This window comes from Oncorhynchus mykiss, chromosome 25 (assembly GCF_013265735.2).
Source record: "Oncorhynchus mykiss isolate Arlee chromosome 25, USDA_OmykA_1.1, whole genome shotgun sequence".
NCBI classification, from domain to species: Eukaryota; Metazoa; Chordata; class Actinopteri; order Salmoniformes; family Salmonidae; genus Oncorhynchus; species Oncorhynchus mykiss.
Genome location: NC_048589.1, coordinates 23354673 through 23382062, shown reverse-complemented (window position 1 = coordinate 23382062; position 27390 = coordinate 23354673). Strand labels below are relative to the sequence as shown.

The following is a 27390-nucleotide window of genomic DNA, read 5'->3' as shown; positions in this document are numbered from 1 at the left end:
ATGAAGTAAGCCGAATCAGTACATATCTACATTAGTGCACTTTAAATCTTTGCAATTTGATACATCTCCAGGAATTGCTCCACCGCATAGAGAACTAATGAGATGCAGATAGGGCTGTGGAGGAGGGAGGGAGATGGGAGCAGGATCTCTAGTCCTTTGTTGGGTTTGTATTGGGGATATTATTACTTTATTTTAATCTGTGTTTCTGAGGGGGGAGAGAGAGGATCAAAGGGAAGAGTGGGTAGTGCCAGGAAGCTCTCCAGAGAGCGGGGGAGGAACACATCATCAAATGATCCTGAGTATGCTCACATTAATCCAGCTGCCACATGAAGCAGAGCTGACTGAGATAGCCTTCTGTGTCTGTATGACATGATCCTGGGCTGGTACTGTTATAGTGAAGTGGGTTAGACTCCTCTACTGTCCAGACTGCTACCTCCTTGATAGGCTCTTAGGTCCCTATCAGTGCAGTGCTGGAGTTGGTACAATGGGCCCTGGCTAAAGGTGGATTGTATGTTTTTACATAGTTGCTGTATGTGCACTGCTTTTTCAAGTGGATATCTTTGGTTTGACCATGCATGTCGATAGGATTCGTCACTCTAGTGCGAGTCGACTGAACACCTGGGATCAGTTTTTCCGGCGAGACATTTTTGATACTTCCTGTGTAGGGCCAGGATGATATCAGTATCTAAATATTTTTTCCTGTGGCAAAAATGAAAACACGAAGCAGACCAAACTTTTTTGTCCTTTAAAAACCTGCTGTATGTAAAATATTTGGTACTTTAGCTTGGAAAGTAAACGTGACTCTAGATGACAACATGTTTGTTTCCAACATCACGGCTGTTTTCCTAAAGAAGTGAAATCCACTGCGTTTTGTTTCTTTGTGGTGATTCTAACTAGTATCGCCATACTGGCATCATACCGGCCCTTTTCCTGTGTGGTGGAGAGTGTTCTTACTGCAGAGGACAACTCCTTCTTCAGCCCACTGTCCCTCCTTCAGAGGTGATACAGAGCTGTGGGCGTCTAATGAGACACTTCCAGTGTCGGTTTCTCCAGTCCAACATTAATAGTGTGTGTTTGAGTGAATAGTCCATGTGAGTAATTGATATGTTAACCCCTCACCCCCCTGCTCTGTGTCTCCAGTCCAGCAGCCCCACGGTAGTGCAGCAGCAGCAGCAGCCCAGCAGGGAGGCTATGAGATCCCGGCCCGCCTCAGGACCCTTCACAACCTGGTGATCCAGTACGCCTCCCAGGGCCGCTACGAGGTGGCCGTGCCCCTCTGCAAACAGGCCCTGGAGGACCTGGAGAAGACCTCCGGACACAACCACCCAGACGTGGCCACCATGCTCAACATCCTGGCCCTGGTCTACAGGTCAGCTTGGAGGAGGGGCTCTGGGGTGGGGATGGTTGGTATTCGGTGTGAATCAATTGTAGTCATTATAATACACTGGTAATTGACCTCATTGTCAGAGAAACAACGTTAACATGCTTTATGGCTTCTCTCTCTCTTTCTCGTTCTCCTCTTTCAGGGACCAGAATAAATACAAAGAGGCAGCCAACCTTCTGAACGACGCCCTGGCCATCAGGGAGAAGACTCTGGGCAGGGACCATCCAGCGGTGAGTGATGTTTCTCATCAATCTCTGTGTCTCAGCAGTATGTCTGTAACCAGCCAGGCAGGCAGGTCCACTAACTGTGTCGACCCCAACAGGCTTGTGTCTCTGACTCTCCCTGGATATCCAGTTCCCTCAGTGCAGACTCAGAGCAGCAGAGGTTAGGCTCTCTATCCCCTTTCAGCCTCCATGTGGGCACCAGACCACTCCAGTTAAAGGTCACTGTGTGTACCTCTGTGGTCTGGTGGGCTGAGTGATGTGCACGTTGTGGAGATTCATCCTGCTGATTTGGGATATAATTACAGAGCAGTAATCACTTCCTGTTTCCCCTGTTTGTCTTCCTCTCGTCGGTCGGTCACACCTCTAATTCACCAAATCAATTGCACTCTGCTGCCATGGTTGAGTCTTGCGGTCACTCACTACTACACACGGGCACTAATGATTGAGGCTGTCTCAAGCATGATCTTTGTATATTACTGTGTGTGTGTGTGTCTGTCTCAGGTGGCTGCTACACTCAACAACCTGGCTGTGCTCTACGGGAAACGGGGGAAGTACAAGGAAGCGGAGCCCCTTTGCAAGCGGGCTCTGGAGATCCGGGAGAAGGTGGGTCAGAGGGCATATGTCACCACAAGGCATTGTGGGTATGGAGTGCTAATACTGCAGAATGATCTGGATTCCTGCTCCTCTCCAAGTAAATCTTGCTCAAGTTTCAAAGGACTTTTCATTTCTTTGGAAAGTTTTCTTCTTTGTCAAACATTAAAAAAAAAAAAAAATTACTTATCTTCTGTGTATGTTCCCGCCTGTAATCACCCCCTCCTCTCCCAAGCCTCCCTATAGTTTTGTGTTGTTCAGAGGAACTGTGACTTTGGAGTGAGTTGAGTCCTGGAAGGGGTTCATGATATTTGACTGCAGAATTGGATGTTTATAAAGGAGAAGCTCAGCAGTCCTAGAGATACAAAGTGCTGTCTCTCTATTTATCCATCTCCCTTTCTGTTTCGCGTTCTCTCTCTTTCTCGCCCTGTGCCTTTTCCCCTCATGCTCCCTCATGCTAAGATTGACATGTCGACTCCTGTGTTGGAGAGCACAGAGCTTAAAGACAGCTGAGACATTTTATTTATATTTCCACTTCAACTCTGATAAAGCTCTCTCTCAAGGTTAGAGATTTGCCACCCAGCTTTCGCAACAGAGGAAGGAAGACAGCTTTGCTGATGTAGGAGGAATTTTCCTGGCAGTTCTTTATTTTTATAGCTTTTGCTTTTCCCACTGTATGAGCTGCCTGAGTCCTTGGTTTATCCCTATGGGTGAAGACTAGAAGGAGGAGGCGGACGGAGGGTCTCTCTCTACAGAGTACCCCAGTAACAGGCACTAACCCTGGCTCGAGTTCAAAGGCATCACTCTCCTCAATAAAACTCAATCAATATATCACCCAGACCTTGCTGTCTTGTATTCCCTGTTGAAATCCTATACTTTTAATGATGTTTACAGTAAACTCTTCAAATTTACCTAGAAACTTCACAGGAGAGAGGAGGAGGAGGAGGAGGAGTGAGATTTGTACACATCCAGCAGCACAGGTTGCTTTGAAAACCTCTTACTATTGATCATTCAGACAGAAACCATCAATCAGAGACTCAAGTCTACCTCATCAGTAAGCCTCTGTCGGTCACTGCATAGAAGGGAGGGAACTCTTTCCCTGCTAATGAGCAGTGTGTCTCACTCCTAACTCCCAGTCTCTCTCTGTCTCTCTCTTTCTGAGTCAGACAGAGAGACAGCGTTAGCCCTCTGCTCCATTCTCTGTCCTCACCCAACCCATTTGTGATGCCACTCCTCCAGCTCTGCTCTGACTTCACCCTCTTATTCTCTTATGATATTTAGCCTAGCCAGTAAACAAAGGACAGAAGTGAGATTGTTCTTCAATCCAAAGTAATGGGGATGGCGTCCAGTGTTTCCCATAAGCACCGGCTGTCGGCTAATCAGCCGGTTACAGACCCATTTTCAGCCAGCTACATTTTCCACTTCTTCATTTGAACTAGGCTACTTCTCATTTAAAAGTTTGAATTCACTAGTCCGTCGAGCCCTCTCCCGCTAAAATGAACTATATGCATCTTCTAGCGATCTATTGATGGGACAGGCGCCTGTCGTTCACAAAGCGAGCAATGACAGGGAAACGCAGCAGAGAGGAAGAGGCGAAGCGAGAGGTTTCAATCGCGCCAAAATATATCCGGAATAAGCCCAGTACGTTTCTATGGGTTTATGGTGGACCTAAGCTTGTCGCCTGCCTTCTCGCCTTTGGGACAACGACTCCCATTGTTAGGGTGGAGACATGAGTATCTTGTCATTATATCCAGATCTCTGGTTGCAGTCAAATTCCTTTACATGGAGGAGGGAGAGGAAGCATGAAGCTCGTGAATATGCACGTCCCATGTAATGTACAGTGCATTCGGAAAGTATTCAGACCCCTTGACTTTTCACATTTTGTTACGTTAGCCTAAAATTGATTAAATATTGGATTAAATAGTCCCCCCCCCCCCCCCCATCAATCTAAACACAATACCCCATAATGACAAAGCAAAAACTGTTTTTTAGAATAGTTTTTTACATTTTAATACATTTGAAAACAATCACAGTTACATAAGTATTCAGACCCTTTGTTCAGTACTTTGTTGAAGCACATTTGGCAGTTATTACAGCCTTGAGTCTTCTTGGGTATGACGCTACAAGCTTGGCACAACTGTATTTGGGGAGTTTCTTCCATTCTTTGCAGATCCTCAAGCTCTGTCAGGTTGAATGGGGAGCGTCGCTGCTCAGCTATTTTTAGGTCTCTCCAGAGATGTTTAATCAGGTTCAAGTCCGGGTTCTGGCTGGGCCACTCAGGGGCATTCAGAGACTTGTCCCGAAGCCACCCCTTTGTTGTCTCGGCTGTGTACTTAGGGTTGTTGTCCTGTTGGAAGGTGAACCTTCGTATCAGTCTGAGGTACTGATCGCTCTGGAGCAGGTTTTCATCAAGGAACGCTCTGTACTTTGAGCCTTTCCTTTTTTTCTTCGATCCCGACCAGTCCCAGTCCCTGCCGCTGAAAAACATCCCCACAGCATGATCTTGCCACCACCATGCTTCACCGAAGGGAGGGTGCCAGGTTTATGCCAGACGTGACTCTTGGCATTCAGGCCAAATAGTTCAATCTTGGTTTAATCAGACCAGAGCATCTTGTTTCTCATGGTCAGAGTCCTTTAGGTTCCTTTTGGCAAACTCCAAGTGGGCTGACATTTGCCTTTTACTGAAGAGTGGCTTCTGTCTGGCCAATACCGTAAAGGCCTGATTGGTAGAGTGCTGCAGAGATGGTTGTCCATCTCCTCAGAGGAACCCTGGCGCTCTAGGAAGAGTCTTGGTGGTTCCAAACTTCTTCCATTTAAGAATGATGGAGGCCACTGTGTTCTTGGGGACCTTCAATGCTGCCGAAATATTTTGGTACCCTTCCCCATATCTGTGCCTCGACACATTCCTGTCTCGAAGCTCTACGGACAATTATTCTACCTCATGGCTTGGTTTTTGCTCTGATATGCACTGTCAACTGTGGGACCTTATATAGACAGGTGTGTGTGCTTTTCCAAATCATGTCCAATCAATTGAATTTACAACAGATGGACTCCAATCAAGTTGTAGAAACATCTCAAGGATGATCAATGGAAACAGGATGTACCTGAGCTTAATTTCGAGTTTCATAGCAAGGTTCTGAATACTTATGTAAATGAGGCATTTCTGTTTTTTATTTTTAATACATTTGCAAAAATGTCTAAACCTGTTTTTGCATTGTGTGTGTGTAGGTTGAGGAGCTTTTTTTTTTATTAAAACAAAAAAATATATTTTAGAATAAGGCTGTAACGTAATAAAAACGGAAACCTGGAAAACTATATCCTTTAATTTGTTTTCAAAATATTGTTTACTTAATTTTTCTGTTTTAATAAAATACAGTACCAGTCAAACGTTTGGGCTCCTACTCATTCAATCATTTTTATTTTTTACTATTGTCTACATTAAAGAATCATAGTGAAGACATCAAACTATGAAATATCACATTGAATCATGTAGTAACCAAAGAAGTGTTAAACAAATCAAAATACATTTTAGATTTTATATTCTTCAAAGTAGCTTTGCACACTCTTAGCCCTCTCTCAACCAGGTTCATGAGCAATGCTTTTCCAACAGTCTTGATGGAGTTGCACATATGCTGAGCACTTGTTCGCTGCTTTGCCTTCACTCTGTGGTCCAACTCATCCCAAACCATCTCATTTGGATTGAGGTCGGGTGATTGTGGAGGCCAGGTCATCTGATGCAGCACTCCATCACTCTCCTCCTTGGTCAAATAGCCCTTACACAGCCTGGAGGTGTGTTTTGGGTCCTTTGTCCTGTTGAAAAACAAATTAATGTCCCACTAAGCGCAAACCAAATGGGGTGGCGTATCACTGCAGAATGCTGTGGTAGCCATGATGGTTGTGTTTCTTGATTTTAAATAAATCACTGATAGTGTCACCAGCAAAGCACCATCACACCACCACCTCCATGCTTCACTGTGGGAACCACGCATGCGGAGATCATACGTTCACCTACTCTGCGTCTCACAAAGACACAAAGATCTAATTTGGACTCATCAGACCAAAGTACAGATTTCTAATGTCCATTGCTCGTGTTTCTTGGCCCAAGAAGGTCTCTTATCATTGGTGTCCTTTAGCAGTGGTTTCTTTGTAGCATCTCGACCATGAAGGCCTGATTTCACAGTCTCCTCTGAACAGTTGATGTCGTCTGAACAATTATTTTGGCTGCATTCTGAGGCTGGTAACTAATGAACTTATCCTCTGCAGCAGAGGTAATTCTGGGTCTTCCTTTCCTGTGGCGGTCTTCCTAAGAGCCAGTTTCATCATAGCGCCTGATTGTTTTTGCAACTGCACTTGAAGAAACTTTCAAAGTTCTTGAAATTTTCCAGATTGACTGACCTTCATGTCTTAAAATAATTGACTGTTTCTCTTTCCTTATTTGAGCTGTTCTTGCCATAATATGGACTTAGCCCTATTTGGTAAAATACCATCTTCTGTATAACACCCCTCTACCTTGTCACAACACAAGAAATACATTTTACAAATTAACTTAAATGTTTTTTGTTCATTTAACCTTCAACTAGGCAAGTCAGTTAAGAACACATTCTTAATTACAATGACGGCCTACTGGGGAGAGGCAGAACAACAGATTTTTACATTGTCAGCTCGGTGATTCGATCTAGAAACCTTTCGGGTACTGGCCCAACGCTTTAACCACTAGGCTACCTGCCACCCCAAAGGTTAATTGAAATGCATTCCACCTCATGAGGCTGGTTGAGAGAATTCTAAGAGTGCTGTCATCAATGCAAAGGGTGACTATTTGTATTTGTTTAACATGTTTTTGCTTATTACATGATTCCATATGTGTTAAGACGGGTCAATCAACCAAGGCTGCTCTCTTCTGTGTCACGGAGACTCTCCGCACTGCCAAAGTTGACACACTCTCCTCTGTTCTCATCCTCTTAGATCTATCTCCTGCCTTTGACACCGTGAAACATCAGATCCTCCACTCAACCCTCTCAGGGCTGGACGTCTCAGGCTCTCCACACTGCCAAATCTGACTCTCTCTGTTCTCATCCTCCTAGATCTATCTGCTGTCTTCGACACTGAACCATTAGATCCTCCTCTCCACCCTCTCAGGGCTGGACGTCTCAGGCACTGCACACTCTTGGATTGCATCCTACCTGGCCCTCCTACAAGGGGATGTGGATCTGTGTCTGCGCCACATACTCTCACTACTGGTGTCCCACAGGGCTCGGTTCTAGCAGTGACTCGCTCCTGCAGGTTCATGCTCTACAACATCCGCAGAGTACAACCCTACCTCACACAGGAAGTGGCGCAGGCCCTACTCCAGGCAATTGTCCTCTCCCGTCTGGACTACTGCAACTCGCTGTTGGATGGGCTCCCCGCTTGTGCCATCCAACCCCTGCAACTTATCCAGAATGCTGCAGCCGGCCTGGTTTTCAACCTTTCCAAGTTCTGTCACCCCGCTCCTCCGCACACGCCACTGTCTTCCAGTTGAAGCTCGCATCCACTACAAGACCATGGTGCTTACCTATGGAACACAAGAGGAACTGCCCCTCCCTACCTTCCTACACCCCAATGCGAGCACTTCGTTCTGCCACCTCAAAAAAAAAAAAAAAAAAAAAAATTATAAGAATTTCTATGTCTGTGATATGTGGCTGTCCCCTATCTAGTTATCTTAAGATGAATGCACTAACTTTAAGACGCTCTGGATAAGAGCGTCTACTAAATGACTAAAATGGGGCGGCAGGGTAGCCTAGTGGTTAGAGTGTTAGACTAGTAACTTAAAGGTTGCAAGTTCAAATCCCCGAGCTGACAAGGTACAAATCTGTTGTTCTGCCCACTGTTCATTGAAAATAAGAATTTGTTCTTAAACTGACTTGCCTAGTTAAATAAAGGTTAAAAAAAAAAAAAAAGGGGAAGGAAAAAAAATGGAATCAAGGTATTAGAATATTTTGATGGAATTAAAGCATTTGAATGTACCAGAGGCCACCAAAATAGAGCTCCTTCTGCAAAAAAAAGGAATTTACCCAGTGGGGAAAGAAAAAAAACGGCCCAGGGCTGCCTGGCTGGCTAGTTTCTCTATTTGGCTACTCTATGTACTTGTGGAAAACACCGGCCGTCTCTTTTTGTTGTGATAAACTCCTTTCTTGCCCCCTTACTTTGAGAAGCTGACCCATTATTGCTTTATTGCCCACTGTTTTGTTATATTTACATGGCCTCCCCATCTCACCTCCTGTCCAGGTTCTGGGTAAGGACCACCCAGACGTTGCCAAGCAGCTGAACAACCTTGCCCTGCTGTGTCAGAACCAGGGCAAGTATGAGGAGGTAGAGTACTACTACCAGCGGGCCCTGGAGATCTACCAGACCAAACTGGGCCCTGACGACCCCAATGTGGCCAAGACCAAAAACAATCTGGTAAGAGGGTCACATAGGGTTAAGAGATCACTGGCTTCGAAAAATGACTGCACATTTTCTAATGAGTTATGAGAAGATTTTCTTACTTTTTGAAGATCATATTCTTACATTCTCTCTCTTCCTCTCCAAGGCGTCCTGTTACCTGAAGCAGGGGAAGTTCAAGCAGGCTGAAACTCTGTACAAAGAGATCCTTACCCGCGCACATGAGAGGGAGTTTGGCTCTGTAGACGGTAAGACACTCTCTCACAAAGCATATGTTTTGCTATCTTTGTGGGGCCATTAAATTGATTTCCATTCAAAATAATATTTCTCTAAAACCTAACCCCTAAACCTAAAATAGCCTTTGTCCTTGTGGGGACTTGGGAAATGTCCCCACGAGTGAGAATTTTCTTTGTTTTACTATATTTGTGGTGATTTCTGGTACCCACGGACACACACACACACACACACACACACACACACACACACACAATCTATTGTTTGATGGGCGCCCGAGTGGTTCAGTGGTCTAAGGCACTGCATCTCAGTGCAAGAGGCAACACGAATCCAGGCTGCATCACTTCTGGCTGTGATTGGGAGTCCCGTAGGGCGGTGCACAATTGGCCCAGAGTTGTCCCGGTTTGGCCAGGATAGGCCGTTATTGTAAATAACAATTTGTTCTTAACTGACTCGCCTAGTTAACCTCTCTGGGATTGTTCATTGCAGTGCGCCAAATTCAAAACAACATATCTCCTAATTAAAATTCCTCAACTATACAAGTATTTTACACCATTTTAAAGATATACTTCTCGTTAGTCCAACCACAGTGTCCAATTTCAAAAAGGCTTTTTGGTGAAAGCAGAACATATCATTATGTTAGGTCAGCAACTAGTCACAGAAAGCATTTTCCAACCAAAGAGAGGTGTCACAAAAAGCAGAAATATAGATCAAATGAATCACTAAGCTTTGACGATCTTCATCAGATGACACTCCCAGGACTCAATGTTACACAATACATGTATGTTTTGTTCGATCAAGTTCATATTTATATCCAAAAACCTCAGTTTACATTGGCGCAATGTTCAGAAATGCCTCAAACATCCAGAGAAATTTCAGAGCCACATCAAATAACAGAAATACTCATCATAAACTTTGATGAAAGATACATTTTTTACATAGAATTAAAGATAAACTTGTTCTTAATGCAACCGCTGTGTCAGATTTCAAAAAAGCTTTATGGCAAAAGCACAATATTCAATAATCTGAGAACAGGTTCAGCCACAAAAGCAATCCATACAGTTACCCACCAAATTGTGGAGTTAACAAAAGTCATAAATAGCATTATAAATCTTCACTTACCTTTGCTGATCTTCGTCGGAATGCACTCCCAGGATTCCCACTTCCACAAATGTTCGTTTTGTTCGATTACGTCCATATTTATGTCCAAATACCTCCATTTTGTTTGCGCGTTTAGTTCACTATTCCAAAGGCACAATGCGCGATCGCAAAATCCACACGAAAAGTCAAGAGTTCCATTACAGTTTGTAGAAACATGTCAAACGATGTTTACAATCAATCGTTAGGGTCTTTTTATAATACATCTTCAATAATATTCCAACCGGACAATAGCGTATTCATTACAGAGGAAAAAGAAGGAACGGCGCGCCCGCGTTACCGCGCAGTAATCAACCTATTGGCCTCGGCCTAGTTCACTTGTTGAAACAGCTCTTATTCGACACCCTTCCACAATAGAAGCCTCAAACAACTTTCTAAAGACTATTGACATCTGCTGGAAGCCTTGGGAAGTGCAATCTGACCCCATAGACACAGCATATTGGATAGGCAATCACTTAAATGAAACTACAAACCTCAGATTTCCCACTTCCTGGTTGGATTTGTATCAGGTTTTCGCCTGCCATATGAGTTCTGTTATACTCACAGACATCATTCAAACAGTTTTAGAAACTTCAGTGTTTTCTATCCAATACTACTAATAATATGCATATATTACCATCTGGGACAGAGTAGCAGGCAGTTTACTCTGGGCACCTTATTCATCCAAGCTACTCAATACTGCCCCCCTGTCACCAAGAAGTTAAATAATAAATACATGTAAAAGTTAATGTTTTCAGGCTGCTGTCATCATTTTAGTGGAAATGCGCTTCTGAAAACAACAGTGACCTTTCAGTTGAATGTTCTAATACTTTGAGACAGACCAGGTCGAGCACCCTGCTGCCTGGGTGACTGCCTGACTGTCTGTCAATATATTTTTAGACCTGCATGTGTCTGATTGTTGTTTTTGGTCTCTGGCTCTGCAGATGAGAACAAACCCATTTGGATGCATGCTGAGGAGAGAGAGGAACAGAGCAAGGTGAGAGTGTGTTTGTGAGGGGGATGATAGAGGGTCCACTTTCACTAATGGCCATGGCATGGCATGTGTCACTACTGACTTGTGGCTGAACTTTCACAACTGACAGGGAAAAGTGTTTCAGTCACGGTATGAAAGGGTCATCAATTTAGACTGCTGAAGAAATTGTGATGAACTGTAATCGCTCAATTTTCCACCTCTCTCTTTAAGCACTTATGTATATTAGGTTACATTAACATGTCTCAGATCGGTTAATTTACTCTAGATCTCATTTTACGCTTCCGTATAATTTGTCCAGAATTAGCTGGAATATTTAGGCAAGTTCTTTGTGACCAACAGTTTTGCTATTAATGTGTTGCACCTCGGTCGCGTCATTGCCATTGTTATCAATGTTATACAGATGCTGCAGCCATATTGATGCTCAAAAGTAGAAAGGGGGCTAATGAATTTGAACCTGGGCGAATGACTGTCGTCTAAATTACACTCTAGGGGCTTGGGAATACGATGGCATTGATAAAGTAGGCACATATTTAGTAGGAAGCAACTTTATCATTATGTTGGCAAATGTACTTTTAGACAGATGCCAATGTTGTCATTAGCTAGCAAAGTTTGTCAGAAAATAGCTAGCAATGCTAACATTAGAGGAGACCTCCAGATTTTTGTTACATAACTCCGTTACAATTGCCCTTATTTTAGCGCCTCAAAAACGTAATACTTCCAGATCAACGGTAATGTCAATACCATTGTAAAGCACCATTTCTCCCCTTTCCAACAGAATCAATAACATGACCTAAACGCTGCCCGTTTCTGCATTTTATTTTACTAGGCAAGTCAGTTAAGAACAAATTCTTATTTTCAATGACGGCCTAGGAACAGTGGGTTAACTGCCTGTTCAGGGGACAGAACGACAGATTTGTACCTTGTCAGCTCGGGGATTTGAACTTGCAACCTTCCGGTTACTAGTCCAACGCTCTAACCACTAGGCTACCCTGCCGCCCCAATTCAAGACAGCAATGAGCCCCGTCGGGTCATTTTAAAAATGGCGGGTGGGGAAGCAAAACTACTGCGTGTTAGTGAGAAGGAGAGATGTTTTGTGGGAAAATTGCTTTTTTTCAATCTGTCCAATTTATCACCTTATCGCCTCTAAAATGTAAATAAAACACTATAAATAGTTTATATAATGTGTCATTACATACCTATTTGAAGGTTTGTGTCGAATTTGAATCGGGTTTTTAGGGCGGTGCTAAAGTAATCTTAAAAGTAAACAGCGGCTTTGAGAATGATGATCGCATGCAGTGATGACGCAACAAATGACTAGGTATCTCCCCCTTACCCCCGTCACTGTCCATTTCTTGTTTTTAAATGATGAGAGAAGTGCTACACCTGGTGGAGAGAGATTGTAGACAGAAATAGTTGCTTTATGCGTGCTCTACGTTACGACATGACACGTCACGATGTAACGGAGGGTCAGTCCTTTTAAACTTTTCTCCAATACTATAGAGCCATTACCATGTGGATCAACTCTTGAATAGAAATCTAGTTCACACCCCCGATTTTGAAGTCAACACAGTCGTTACAGTCACATTAGTTTTCTTTGTAACCTCGTTTGAATGTTGTGGTTGCTCACATTTGTACGGAATGGGGTGAGTTTACGTTAGCTAATGTTATACTGCATCTAAAGTCAATCTGGCGACATCAAAATGTTGACAAAGGTTTTTCCTACTAATTATTTATCTTCTTTAGACCAAATAATTATTGCCCAATGAGGATGCATTGAGGAGAAGGCTCACAAACGTGCAACGCATGAATAGGGGTGGGTGTTTGTCATTAGCGTTTGAATTCCTTAAATCCTGACAACTGATGGATGTGGTGGTTCTTCTCTTCTCTAGGGAAAGCAGCAGGACGGCTCCCTGTTCGGAGAGTATGGAGGCTGGTACAAGGCCTGTAAAGTAGACAGGTCTGTGTTGAGTCTGGAAACTCATGGACTGTTCTGTATGTGATTACATCATTAGTTCATGATGTGTTTATAATGTCTGCCCCCAGCCCCACAGTAACCACCACCCTGAAGAATCTGGGCGCCCTCTACAGGCGGCAGGGTAAATTTGAGGCGGCAGAGACACTGGAGGAGGCAGCCAAGCGCTCCAGAAAACAGGTGTGACCACTGTCCTCTTCTGACACTCACATGCTTGAATAAGATTTGCCAGGCCAGGGTCATATGAAACTCAAGGTGAACGCACTGTTGGAGTATCATTGGTCCAGCAGCTTAACTGAAATTAGCAGGTCCTGCCTTTCAACTATTGTAAACAAATCCATAACAAAATCCAACACATGATGTTGATCACTGTAGATGGCTCATGAAAATGCTCGATTTTTTTTATTTTGCTGTCTTTATCATCTTTGTACGTGTTTATTTGGTTCATAATGTGTCTGTATGTGTTTGTTAATGTGTGTGTCTCCTGTCAATGTGGCCAGGGTCTGGACACAGTGCACAAGCAGCGTGTGGCGGATGTTCTGAGCGAGCCGGAGGAGCAGGAGAAGCAGCGGAGCCGTGAGAGTCTGACCTCCGACACCACGGTCAAGTACGAGAGTGGCCCGGATAGGGGCGAGGAAGTGAGTATGAGCGTGGAGTGGAACGGGGTAAGTACAGTACACAGCCCAGGCCACACACGGTGTAGGGAGGGGGTACAGACACACACCCCTTAGAGAAAAAGTTATTTCTTACCTATTCTTAAAGTGCATATCCTCTTCAAATTGTAAATTATTTGATGAGGGCTGAGTTGCCAGTGGTATCATTGATGGGAACTCTCCTAGATTCTCTATGACTCCCTATTGTTGGTGTGAAAGCTAGTTATAAGTTGTAATGCTGATTGAATGTGATAATCACCTCAGCTCTACATTAATGCTTCTAGTCTACACCGATGCTTATAGTCCTCAACTAACGGAGTGAACACTCCAGCTGCTTATGGAAAACGTATTTCTTCCCAGACCTCTGTGTCAGCAATATGTTTTTTATGCTTATTTTATGCTTGCAGCAGCAGTATTTTACTCACAACTAACACATCCTCTCCATGCAGCAGCTATTCCCTCTGTCTTTATCTGATTACTGCAGTAAAGTCCACTTGGTCACAGTGCATGTTTGCGAACTACACAACATTCACTGCTGTAGTCTGCTATTAAGAACTTTCCTGCTCCCGTAGCAACAGTAACTGTAGTGTCCAAGATAACCAATCAGCATCTCCTCCTGGGAGTCCCTTGCCTGCCTGGTCTGCACCTCAAGACTCCGGGGTGACTGGGCTCAGACACATTCTTAAACTGTGTTCTCTACTGTACTGCACACCTATTGGACTGGGTCTGTCAGACACTCACACTATCCAGTTAGTATGTTAACCTGTGTGTTAAACCACACCTCTAATGTTGCCATGGTGACTTATTCATGTTCTCATCACTACTGATGCATGTGGGCTCTATACTGTACATCTTCAGAGTCCCTCTGACACTTTCATCATGTGTGTGTTTGGGTGTGCGATGTCATTATTGTACTGTCTGTACTTACCTGCCTATTGGTGTCTGCTTAGGTGTGTGTGTGTGTGCTCAAGCGCCTACAGTATGTGTTTGTGACCTGTACAGCTGTATCCTCTGTCAGAGGCATAATACATACTGGATTGGCAGACTTATACATGCATGTTGATTGTGATACAGTACTCCTGCTGTATTTTCCTCTGCATCCAGTGGCAGCTTGTTACCAGGTAGAGGTGGGGCAGCATCCCGCCCTGGGCCTGTCCCATTACTCTGAGTGATTCTAATTGTCTACTGTCTGCATCCCCTTGTCTGTGCATTCTGTGGTGGGCTAACTTGTCTCCTGTCTGAGTAAAACCTGTGCTATTGTGTGTGCAACTATGATATAACTGTGTGAAGACGGACTGTTCTCCAGACACAGTATCTCTCCTCTTTTCCATTTTTTCCGGTGATTTGATTTGCCTATGGTTGAACCTCAGGCCTTCTGAACTTGGCTGTGGAAAATGGCCGATGGCTTTGTACAGGGAATTGACTAGATTTTTTTTATAGAAACCAAACAGGGTTAGAATATACAAGCTGGTTGGAGTTGAAGAATCTAAATGGTTTTTATTTTGGGTAAATAGTCATGTTGGCTGTTTTGTGGATATATATTTTTTTAATATACTGAATTGAGTAAAAGTCTGTTATAGTCATTAAGTGAAGTTCTATTCATTTGCTTTAAAAATGACATAACTACCAAATTGATCAGCATACTGGCCAGCTCATACTGGCCAGCTCATACTGGCCAGCTCATACTGGCCACCTCATACTGGCCACCTCATACTGGCCACCTCATACTGGTTAGCTCATACTGGCCAGCTCATACTGGCCAGCTCATACTGGTTAGCTCATACTGGCCACCTCATACTGGCCACCTCATACTGGCCACCTCATACTGGCCACCTCATACTTGGCCACCTCATACTGGCCACCTCATACTGGCCACCTCATACTGGCCACCTCATACTGGCCACCTCATACTGGCCACCTCATACTGGCCACCTCATACTGGCCACCTCATACTGGCCAGCTCACACTGGCCAGCTCACACTGGCCAGCTCATACTGGTTAGCTCATACTGGCCAGCTCATACTGGTTAACTCCGTGTTTTATATATTATGAGAGATGCTTTAACTGGCCATTAAGGCTCTGAGGTCAGACTGGGAACAGCAGTTAAAACCCCAGATCCATGCTACCTTTGCTTCAGTTGGATGCACTCAGCCTATATTTGAGGGGGTTGGATGTTTATGATCAGTTGATGTATTAAGGCTTCTTTAATTCATTCATTCATGATTTTTCACTCTTACTTTTACCTGGGTCAATTTTTATTTTTTTATTTTGTTGCTTTAAGATTCCTTTCTCCTGTTATGCTCCTTAGTTGTTGCAACTGTTGAGTGTTGATTTCTTCTGCAGTAGTAAAGCACATCCACAACTCTGTGTGGAGAAATAATGTCTCTGAGGAGGAAACCCTTTGGCTTACTGCTTCTGTCTGTCTGACTTCCTCTCGTTTCCTTTTACCAACTCCACATTTTTCTCTCCCCATCTCACTTTATTCTACCTCCCTCTTCATCTCTATTTTTCAATACCCTCTGTCTCTTTCATTCTGTCTACCTCTCTCTCCATCCCTGTCTGACTGGCAGGCATAACTCCAGATGCCTTGTTGTGGTTCTAAAAAATTGTCTTCTGCATGATGGACGCCTGCTCGCCTGCCACCCCTCCAGCTTTGCAGTTGTCCTCTCTTCAGACTCTGGTCCCCTGCTCTCCTCTGGGCTGTCTGTCTGGTTACTCTACAGGGACACATTGGGCCAAGCTGACCCCAGCTCTATCCAATGTCAATGGGACAGGGGTCCTGGGCTCTGTCCCAGAACCATTCCAAGCCTCTCCTGCCATTACCTTATCTTACTCTTTACTGTACTTAAATACTCTGTCTCCTCGCTCTCTCGCTTGAGGAGTTTCTAACTATCTCTGTGTGGTGGTGTTGAGTGTTTAGCATTTACTAGTACTGACCGATGCATATCGGACTGCGCTTGCTCGTAGTGATTTAACTAACATACTGTAAATACTATGAGCTGGTGGCATGATAATCATACTGTGTGCTCTCTCAGTGCACCATGGTGGCACCAGGCTACTGTCGGATTTCTTTAGTGTTAGATCCTGTGCTCCATATGCTCCTATTGATGTCTAACTTAAGTGTTGTGATGTCATGATCACGAGAGGGCATCAGAAGACATGGCAGCTCCTGTATATTACTGTATATACATAGACAAATGGGGAATGGGTGGGAGGGTAAAGGACAGAGGAGTGGGACAAGCCTTGCTCTGCAGTGCGGAATCTGCTCTACTAATCTACTCTGTCGTGTCTGTCTGTGCATCAGATCTTACACTGTCTTTCTTAACTTCTAATAAAACTTAACTCTTTGCTCACCCAGATCTTTGCCTGTAGCCTCTTTGTTTGTTCCCTCTCGAAGATAAGGCAGGCAAAGCAACATGTCTGCCTTCGGATGAAAGTAGATTATTGAAGGAATTTAATTGCTGTGCTCTGTTGACCCAAGATAACTATTGTGACAGCATGACCTCATAAGAGGTGTTTGGAGGGCTTCTCTGATTTCTTTATAGCATCATTTCTGAATAGCACACTTAGGATGACATTTTGTCTGAATAGAGAGTCTAATCAGATGCACATGACAAGCACACTCTCAAATGCACAGTCCATCACACATGCAGACACATGTCTATGAAAATAATTTACTGAACCAGATCTCTGTGTTTGCGTGAGAGTGTAACCCTCTGGCCTCTCTCATCAGGACGGTTCTGGTTCTCTGAAGCGGAGCGGCTCCTTCAGTAAACTCCGTGCCTCTATTCGCCGCAGCAGCGAGAAACTGGTCCGCAAGCTGAAGGGCGGTGGCTCACGGGAGAGCGAGCCCAAAAACCCTGGGTAACTATCCACCTCACCTTTGAACCCTTGACCCCTAATGTACAGAGGGCCCCATGGGTGAGGCCCTTCCTCTCCACCTCGCTCCACTGGATTGGTGTGCTGCCACTAGATCTGCCTAGAAAAGACTAAGCCACCCCTCTGCTGGAGGGATCTCTACTCTGCTGTGGGTTAACTCTGTGTATCTCTGAGTCCTGTTTGGCACAAGTCATGAATCACTGGGGGTTGCACTAACACATTCAAGCGGCTGATACTTATGCACTTTCACTGGCATACACTATGAATGCCACATATTGTGACTGGTACTGACTCTCACTGGCACAATATCACTCTCTAGAAGCAGGGTAGTATTCCAGACTGTTGCCTGTGTGGATATGTCCAGTGTAGGAAGTGCTTCGAGCTGACTGGCAGAGAGAGTTGGGCAGAGTACTAGGACACGAAGTGACTCAGTCAGCAGCTTCTCTATTTAATGTCCTTGTAATTTGTATAAAAAGTCACATCTGCTGCTCTGCCTAGTTTATTCTGTTGTACACAGAGTACTCTCAATCAGCTGTGATGGACAATCTGGAGACTAAAGAGAATGGCTGAGCGCTTTAGAGAACCACACTACCACTACTCATTGTCTGCTTTGAAATGTCTGCATTTCTGCCTATGAAATGTGTATTTTATTTATTTTCTTGCCATATTGTCTTCTGTTTTTTTCACCATTTTTAAACTACATTTTAAGAAGGTGCAAATATTAGCACCTAGTGTTCATTTTCAATAGTTTCTTGGAGAATTTTTTGTCATAACTTATTTTTTTCTGCATGGGCATCTTTTATTTTAATATTCTAATATGCTGTGCTGTGTTGTGCTTTTATCGACAAATAAACTTTTCCAAGCGAATGGCTACAGCATGCCTCATCTGTTTGCTGGAATTCTGTATTCTTTGATTCATTTTCCTCTTTTTGCTTCTAACTCTTCGATGTTGAATTAACCCCATTATGATGACTTCTCTCTAATCCAGGAGACAGTAGAGAACTCTGTATTGATCAATACAAAACAATATTCTTCCCCTTGCAACAGGCACAAATTAATTTGACTCAAAATACTCCCTTTAATCAATTGCTTTGTCACACTCATGAGTCATAAGTATGTCCTTCAACCCACATGTTATAGGGTAAAGAAAAGCCAAAAAATGGCATTTGACTGAACTACTGATTTGGATATTTTGTAAAAAAAGTCTGCTGTGCTTTCCAGCGCATTCGGCTTCAAAGATTCTACTTACAAATGTACAGGTGTGGTACCACCAATTTAACCAGGGTTAAAGAGTATGATTTAGCTCATGCTTTATGTATTTGTGTGGGGGCATTGTCTGGGGAAACTAACATGTGAGTGGGTCTCATTATAGTTATTAACCCACATACCATCTCCATTGGCCACATGTCCTTCTCCTCACCCCTGACCCTCGACCCCTCACCGACATCTCCTTGCATGTCACTGTTCTGGATGCAGCATGAAGCGAGCCAGTTCACTAGGTGTTCTAAACGTGGTGGACAATGCTGCCGGAGACCTCTACCAAGTAAGGAGCTCAACTGTCTCTCCCCCTCTCCATCTTTCCATCTTTCACATCACCCAATCTTGCCCCATTGGTTTCTGGGTCTCTCCTCGCTCATCCTCCCCTTTGTTTGTTTATCTACCTCATTTTCTTACACTACTCTCTGAGACCTCGCTTTATGAAACTCAAATTCCCAATGGTCCTCTTGGTTGTGATCTGTGATCAAACTGGCCCTTGCCCCTCTTCACCTGGGCAGTCATCTCAGAAATTGGTCACTAATGAAATGGTGAACATGTGTGTGGTAACATCAGTGGTTCACAGACTAACATGTTTTTAATGGTGTTCTCTCTCATTTATAACCCCTTAGTCACAACTTGCAATAATGAATGATGTGCAAGGTAGATGTGGGAAATAACACCTTTTGACAGTTGATTTCTGTGGCTGTATGATGAGTGAAGAAATGAGATCAAAGATGAACCAGGGATAATAGTGTGCAACCGGATGATCAACAGCAACCTTTTTTAAAAGTTTTACTCCTGTTATTAACTGACTTGTATCAATTGTTCAGAAAGATTCATCTGAATGGTTTGATTTGAGAATATGCATCACTGGACAATGGGACCTTTCTACATGGTGATATACTGGCTTTGCCAACCCACCATACGATAAGGGTGTGACTCCAGAATACAGTGCCGGTCTGTGCACCACTCATCACTGTCACCAAGCTCCAGATTTTGACATCTCATTTATATTATGTACCACATTCCCCAAATACTCAATAGCGATACTCAACAGTGCCTTCAGAAAGTATTCACGCCCCTTGACTTTTTCCATGTTATGTATTACAGCCTGAATTTAACATTGATTAAATGTCAAAGTGGAATTATGTTTATTTTTTATTTGTACTAATTCATTAAAAATGAAAAGCTGAAATGTATTGAGTCAAGTATTCAACCCCATTGTTACGGTAAACCGAAATATGTTCAGGAGTAAAAATGAGCTTAACAAGTTGCATGAACTCACTCTGTGTGCAATAGTGTTAACATGATTTTAAATGACTAACTCATCTCTGTACCCCACACATACAATGATCTGTAAGGCCCCTCAGTCGAGCAGTGAATTTCAAAAACTGATTCAACCACAAAGACCAGGGAGGTTTTCCAATGTCTCGCAAAGGCCACCTATTGGTAGATTGGTAAAAAATACAATAAAAACGGATGCTGAATATCACTTTGAGCATGGTGAAGTTATTAATTACACTTGTGTGCCAATACACCAGTTACTACAAAGATACAGGCGTCCTTCCTAACACGGTTGCCGGATAGGAAGGAAACCGCTCAGGGATCTCACCATGAGGCCAATGGTGACTTTAAAACAGTTGGAGTTTAATGGCTATAATAGGAAAAAACTGAAGATGGATCAACATTGTAGTTACTCCTCAATACTAACCTAAATGACAGCGTGAAAAGGAAGCCTGTACATCAAAGTATTCCAAAACATGCATCCTGTTTGCAACAAGGCACTACAATAATACTGCAAAGATTTTAGCAAAGCAATTCACTTTTTGTCCTGAATACAAAGTGTGTTTGGGGCAAATCAAATACATCACATTACTGAGTTATCACACCATATTTTCAAGCATATTGGTGGCTGCATCATGTTATGGATAGGCTTGTAATCGTTAAGGACTGGGGAGTTTTTCAGGATAAAAAATAAACGGAATGGAGCTAAGCACAAGCAAAATCCTAGAGGAAAGCCTGGTTCAGTCTGCTTTCCACCAGACACTGGGAGATGAATTCACCTTTCAGCAGGACAGTAATCTAAAACACAAGGCCAAATCTATACTTTCTTACGAAGAAGACTGTAAATGTCCCTGAGTGGCCGAGTTTTACTTAAATCTGCTTAAATCTATGGCAAGAATTGAAAATGGTTGTCTAGCAATGATCCACAACCAATTTGACAGAGGTTGAATAATTTTTTAAAGAATAATGTGCAAATATTGTATAATCTAGGTGTGCAAAGCTCTTAGACTTACCCAGAAGGTAATTACCAAAGGTGATTCTAACATGTATTGACTCAGGGGTGTGAATAATTGTGTATATGAGAGATTTCTGTATTTCATTTTCAATAAATTCTAAATTCTAAAAACATGTTTTTACTTTGCCATCATGGGGTATTGTATGTAGATGGTTGAGGAAAAAAACTAAATTAATCGGTTTTGAATCAGGCTGTAACACCTCAATGTCAAGGGGTATAAATACGTTTTCAAGGCACTGAATCTATATATATTGAATCTGTTCCTAGGCCGTCATTGAAAATAAGAATTTGTTCTTAACTGACTTGCCTAGTTAAATAAAATGTAAATATTCCATGTTCAAGAAAAACACTTTCTTCATGGAAATGTGAAGGATGTTTTATCTGTGATGTTGGACCCTCTACATTAATAGTTTTTTTGTTGTATTTCTTCAACCTATTCTGAATCCTATTCCCTCTGTTGTCTTCTCTAGGAGCAAAATAATCATCTGACAAACAGTCGTGACCTGAGTGCCAGCCACAATGACCTGGCACATTGAAGATTAGAACTGAGTGGAGAGGTGAAAGAGGTCGTGGGATCAGTCTCCTGACCCCCACCCCCAACCTCCAGATCCTGCCTCCCCCTATGAGCTATCCCCCTCCAATATAATCCTGTACATAGCTGACTAACTGTTACACCCCCCCCCCCCCCTCCCCCAGGTTAAACCAAACAAACCCTTCCTAAACCACACACAACCGTCCATCTGCTCACTACAGCTGGCTACAGCACGTAGGTTTAACAATCTCATTGCACTTTGATCTAGTCGCTGGTTTTCTTAGAGGGTGTTTTTATTGAAATGTTTTCTCTTAATATCAAAATATATTTTTGCACCATGAGATTAGTTATAATGAAGGACAAGTGTATAATGCTAAGTCAAGTGTGAGTGGATGTAAGTGTGCACATATATTTTTGTGATTGAGTGCTCATGAGAGAGAACATTCATTTTTATTTTCTGTGTGGTTGCTTTTTTCTACCTTTCCTCCACAGATCTAAAGAATAATAATTTGGTTATCATTTTAATGGAATAGGTGAGCAGTTCAGGAGGTCGCAATATAGTATCTCATTCCCCTTTACGTCCAAAATGATGTCCTGTGTGTCTTTATTGAAGTGATAGCTGTGCTTATATGAAGTTTAATGTTTACATTTGGGTTGTGTAAATTGTTTTATTGTATTTCCTACGCTGCTCTGGGGGAATATTTTGTTTCTTGGCATCAGAGTTCTAGAAACTGATAGTTCTGCCTCTTTTTATAGTGATATTACTTACTGCAATTGAAGAAACTGCTCAATGTATATGAAGTTATGAGGCAGGAGCGTTGTGTTGGCACATGAAGTATATCTTGTCGATTTCTCAGGATTGTCACAGAACAGAAGATCACTAACCAGGCTAGTTTTGATATTATACACTGACTGCACAAGATATTTAACACCAACCTGTTACGGTCAAATGCAATTTCCAGTAATAGGTGAATAACATTGTTACAATCTAGAGTAGAAACATTGTTTAACAATTTGTACCAGTCTGTTTCTGGATGTTAAATGATGAATTAAGAGTAAGACTGTGTATAAAGAGTGAAATTAATCTTAAAGGACTTGTACTTTATGAATAGCCAACCAAAAAGTGAACATTTTTAATGGATCTATTGCAGGTCTGTCACCACCACATTTGCATTGTTTTACTTTGTTCTCAAAACTTTAAAATTAGTTATTTTTCGTTTCTGGAGCATGCTTTATTTTGGTTCACAGACATCACCCTACTGACCCTTGACATGGGTGTGGACTGCTTGTTTGGTGGACTGTGTTAATGTTGGCTGTTGATGGGGATGTGTGATATCGTTCTCTTATGTAAGGAAGGTGACTAACATTTGACTTTAGAAAGCATAGGACCAGGGTCGACCCCAGTCCCTCACCAGGAACAGCACTAGTTAGGGATAAAGGGAAAACACCGGTTAGACTGTCCAAGGAACAGGACTTATTTTAATGATGAACAAGCTAACTGTCATGAACAGAGTGAACCACAGTGTAGTGAGTAATTTGCTTAGTAAATACCAGAAATTGTTTGAGCATTTCAACCAGAGGTCTGTGGTATAGTTAACTTTATACTGCAGTTTGTAAAAAAAAAATCTATATTTGGTGGCTCAGTAACGGGCATAGGCTTTTCTATGCAGAATGCAGTTGGTAATTTGAAAAACTTTTACATGTGTAACACAACGAAGCATGTGATTAACTTGTGCAAACTTTTAGCCTTACCTTGTTATGTGTATATATAACATCATACTCTTAAAACATTGTGGTAACATTGTGCTTGTCAGAATAGAATATACAAATGCAAGGAACGTTGATTTAAGCACAAACCTGTAAGCTAAATATGTGTTGGATGCTCCCATTTGACTGTTGATCAGTTTGTCTGTCAATCATCAACCTGCTTTATTTGTGTTTTCTCCATTATGTGTTCGCTCAGAATTACTGGTAAGGTACTACAGTGTCCAATTGATTAGAAAGGCACATCAATTCATAGGGCTAGACATTGAATTATTGAGGACAAAATGTATGCTTTATATCAGAAGCATTAATTCAAGTATACTGTGTTGAGAGAAAATAGGACCCTAATTTCTGAAATGTAATCACCCCCTGACCCTGTGTTTATGACCATATTTTTACAAACTTAAATAATCATGAAATCCCTCAAATGCCTGGGCAGATATTATTTGTTCTTCAAAGTATTGATCCTGACGTATTTTGCTTTACTGGCAAAACAGTAACGATAATGAATCCTATTCTTAAACTCAAAGACCGTTGTGGTTAATTATTTGAAATTAGTAATCCTATGAGCAGTGGTACTCTTGAGTCACTGTTGAGGTGATGCACATATTCCTATGGAGAAGGGCAACAAGCCCTGAACTAATGGTCGAATTCGTTTTGCATGGCCAGGTGCCCCCGCTTGATCCTTTTAGACCATTCCAATGGTTCTTAAGGGAAATCTCAACCCACCTGGTGCAACAGGCCAAGCAAAACTAACTCCACCAGTGAAACACTGTTGGGAAATCTTCATGATGACATTACCATATTGTTAGTGGGTCTTAACAGTCAATGCACCAGCCTCTCTACTGTCCATCTATTCCTTTGTTTTTGAAAGTGAAATGTTTGTTTGTTTGGGGTTGGCCTGGAGTGTGTATGTGTGGGGATGTCCTGAGATGCACTGACGATAGGATCAAACTCCCAGCCTCTCTCCTTTAGGCTGCCTGCTGTGCTGGCTGGATCAGCCCATAAACAGTGGTGAAGTGTTTGCCCTTCAAAAATATATTGTATGAATAAAATAATGCAAATGTTTTTCTTAGTCCCTCTATCATTTTTGGGTCTGATAAAGGAGCATTGGATCATAGCATGACAGGGGAGATAGACATACAGGATAATGATCATTCCCTCAGCGCCCCCTACTGGATTTTAAGTAGACTATACATACTGTATCTGTAATCCATCAATTAATAAACTTTCAAAAACTGATCTTGTTTAGTGAATCTAAAATCTTTAATGAGTCTTGAATTTTTTTTTTAAAGATACAAGATTAGAAATCATATAGGTGAAGCAATTGTTGTTTGTTGCTATGTCATATCAAACTAATCTGTAGTGTTATCCATTGCAAATCAATGTTACTATTCCTACTTTTTCCTAAATGTAAGCAGGTTTCCATCCAACCTTTTTATGCGAGTAAGTGTCGGATAAAACATGTAATGACAGGCCGAATGGAAACAAATGTTTCGATAAACTTTAAAAATGTCGACAAAACAAAATTCGCTAGATAGACAATGTGGATCTTTTTTTGTGTCGGTATATTGAATTATGCGGGAAATATTGGTGGAAACGCTTTTATGCGTAAATATTGATATAATAACCATATCGAAGTAAACGTGGAGTCACGCGATGACATGTGTGGTCCTCCCACTACGACACGTCGGGAAAGAATGCAGTTATTAGGCTACAGATTAAATAAATTATAATGAATTTAACAGGAGATCGCGCTCTTGTTTAGAGCGCACGTGCTAATACCAGAGTGGGCACACTTGCTATATGGTGAGAAAACCATCAGCTGAGTTGAAAATGCGATGGAAACCCATTTAACTTGTTTTTTTATTCGGTACATGAGAACTTAACATCAAAATGTATGTTTATGTAGTATGTCATCACTCACAGCCTTTTAATTGCAACAATTCAATTTGATGCAAACATCTCTGGTGGGGAAATGCGCATATCGTTTTTATTCGGATTTTTTAATATTCGCAATTTCGCATGGAAATCTGTTGCTAATTAGATGGAAACCTAAACTGTGTTTCAATACTCATACTAACCACACTATTTGTTACGTAAATTGAGTATATAGTTTGCTTATTGGTCATAGTATAGATATAGTTATTATGCCAAAGATTCTAACATCTTTGTTGTTGGTAGAGTATTTAATTGTATTAAAACATAGTTACATTTATTTTTGTAAGGTAAGGAAATGTGGTGTTTTGTTTGTAAATGTACATTTTTTTTATATGAATTATGATTATGATTATGATTATTTTCATAACATCGTTTCAATTTATTTCTATCGTAGGTAAATAATCCAAGCAGTACATCTCTCCATAATAGTGTAACATCTTTATAAATGTGTTCAATTATAAATCTACTGATGTCTCGCCACAGATTCCTTACATGAATACAATGACAAAAAGATGCAACACCATTTCTGGGTGGTCATTACAAAAGGTACAATTTGAATTTATGTTTTTCTTAAAACTTCTTCATATAGTGGTTGGCAGGATAATATTTATGAATAATTTTAAAAGACACTTCCTTAATTTCGTTAATTAGTAGGTATGTGTGTGGCAACATCCCAACTTTTTTTCCAACAGATATCAATAAAACCGTTCCAGTAAGGCATGACATAAGGTATAGATAGATACAACATCCTGCTGAAACAAGGCTTGAATTGCTCTATTGTTGTTGAATGGACCTAAAGATAAACAAATATTTCCTACTGATGAGTCAACAGGATTAATTGTAGGTATGTTCTAAGGGTCAGGTCTTGACACGTTCCTGAATAATAAAGCAACACATGAGGGAATGGTATCTAAAACAATTGCAAAATATTTAGGTGTATAGGATATTATTGCTGAACCAATATTCTAAAAACAAAGAAGTGTCTAGATTATTCCATATATAATGTGTGTGGAGAAAAAAATATGCTTATAATTGAAGATCCATGACAAGAAACCCTGCCGATTAAAAGCCAAAATACGAAGTATAAAAGAGGAGACTTCCGTGCTTTTAGGGCCGATAATGCAATTATTTCGGGAAATGGGCGTGGCTTCACAGCTTTGAAGAAAAAGGCGGAAAATGTGCAGCCGAAGTCCAACGAAAGCGGATACAAATTCATTGCTTGAACTATTTATGCCAAATGTTAAGTAATGTAATAAAGTCAGGACTTTTCAAATAAGTTACCTTACACGTTATGTTGTCTGACAATTTGTTAGCGACGCTATCCTTACGAACCACATACCTTATCATTACAGAAGTATGTACCGGTATGTTAGCTAGCTAACGTTACCTGGCTACTAATACATCAAAATTGCCAGTATATTAACTATATGCTTACTAACTATCCAACGTTTATTGACTTTATTATTCCCGTCATTCTTAGCTAAGTGGTAAAGTGCCTTCTGCGTTGTCAATGGACATTTGGGTGGTTTCATAAATTCGCTCTAATAGCTACTCCGATTTCAGAACACACGTCAATGTACCAGAGCGCAGAACAACTGATGGATTTACAAACGTTCAACACCCGTTGAATATGGCCGGTGTCAGTAAACCTCGGCAAAATGCGTAATTAAGTTGTTGCCAGTAGTAGTTACAGTCACCAACGCTCTGGATAACATGAAAACTGCCAAACCAGCTCTGCCAGGGCGAGTAGAATGGTCAGAGTGAGGTGTTCTCATTTGTGTCTTCTGGAAGTAGCTAGCAAGTTAGCCAGTTAGCTTGGGTGCGTGACTGTGGTTTTAAGGTCAGAACGCTGGAATCAACCCTACTCCTCGGCTAGAGCGTCCAGCGTGCGCTCTGGCACTCCAGATTGAAAATAAGAACACAACCGTGTGAAATGTCTACCTAGTAATTTGTTATGCTAACAATCTAGCAAGAGGTTGCATATAGACTGCATAAACTTCCAGAAGACAGGCAAAGCGCTCAACTGAAAGGATACCGTTTGTTTACAGTGTACTAAAATTAACTAATAGTCTTCTTCTATGAGGTTTAACAGCGGTTGGCATCCAATTT

The 27390-nt window shown here is 41.9% G+C and overlaps 1 protein-coding gene across 9 annotated transcripts in view; it reads left to right on the top strand.

The window, feature by feature from the left end:
• Nucleotides 1-24408, top strand: part of LOC110505642 (kinesin light chain 1) — a 35425-nt gene extending 11017 nt beyond the window's left edge. For 2 of the 9 annotated variants that reach the window (XM_021584994.2, XM_036962885.1), the window contains exons 5-15: nt 1141-1369; nt 1527-1614; nt 2110-2211; nt 8464-8637; nt 8768-8867; nt 10935-10987; nt 12874-12941; nt 13028-13136; nt 13457-13621; nt 17343-17473; nt 18965-19890. In XM_021584994.2, the coding sequence (XP_021440669.2) occupies nt 1141-1369; nt 1527-1614; nt 2110-2211; nt 8464-8637; nt 8768-8867; nt 10935-10987; nt 12874-12941; nt 13028-13136; nt 13457-13621; nt 17343-17473; nt 18965-19229 (1484 nt within the window). In that variant the 3' untranslated portion in view covers nt 19230-19890. Of the gene's footprint in view, nt 1-1140; nt 1370-1526; nt 1615-1706; nt 1769-2109; nt 2212-8463; nt 8638-8767; nt 8868-10934; nt 10988-12873; nt 12942-13027; nt 13137-13456; nt 13622-16179; nt 18401-18964; nt 19891-21514 lie in introns of those variants that run through there. The other 7 variants (XM_021584997.2, XM_021584996.2, XM_021584998.2 and 4 more) reach the window with 7 other exon arrangements.
• The last annotated feature ends 2982 nt before the right edge of the window (nt 24409-27390 follow it).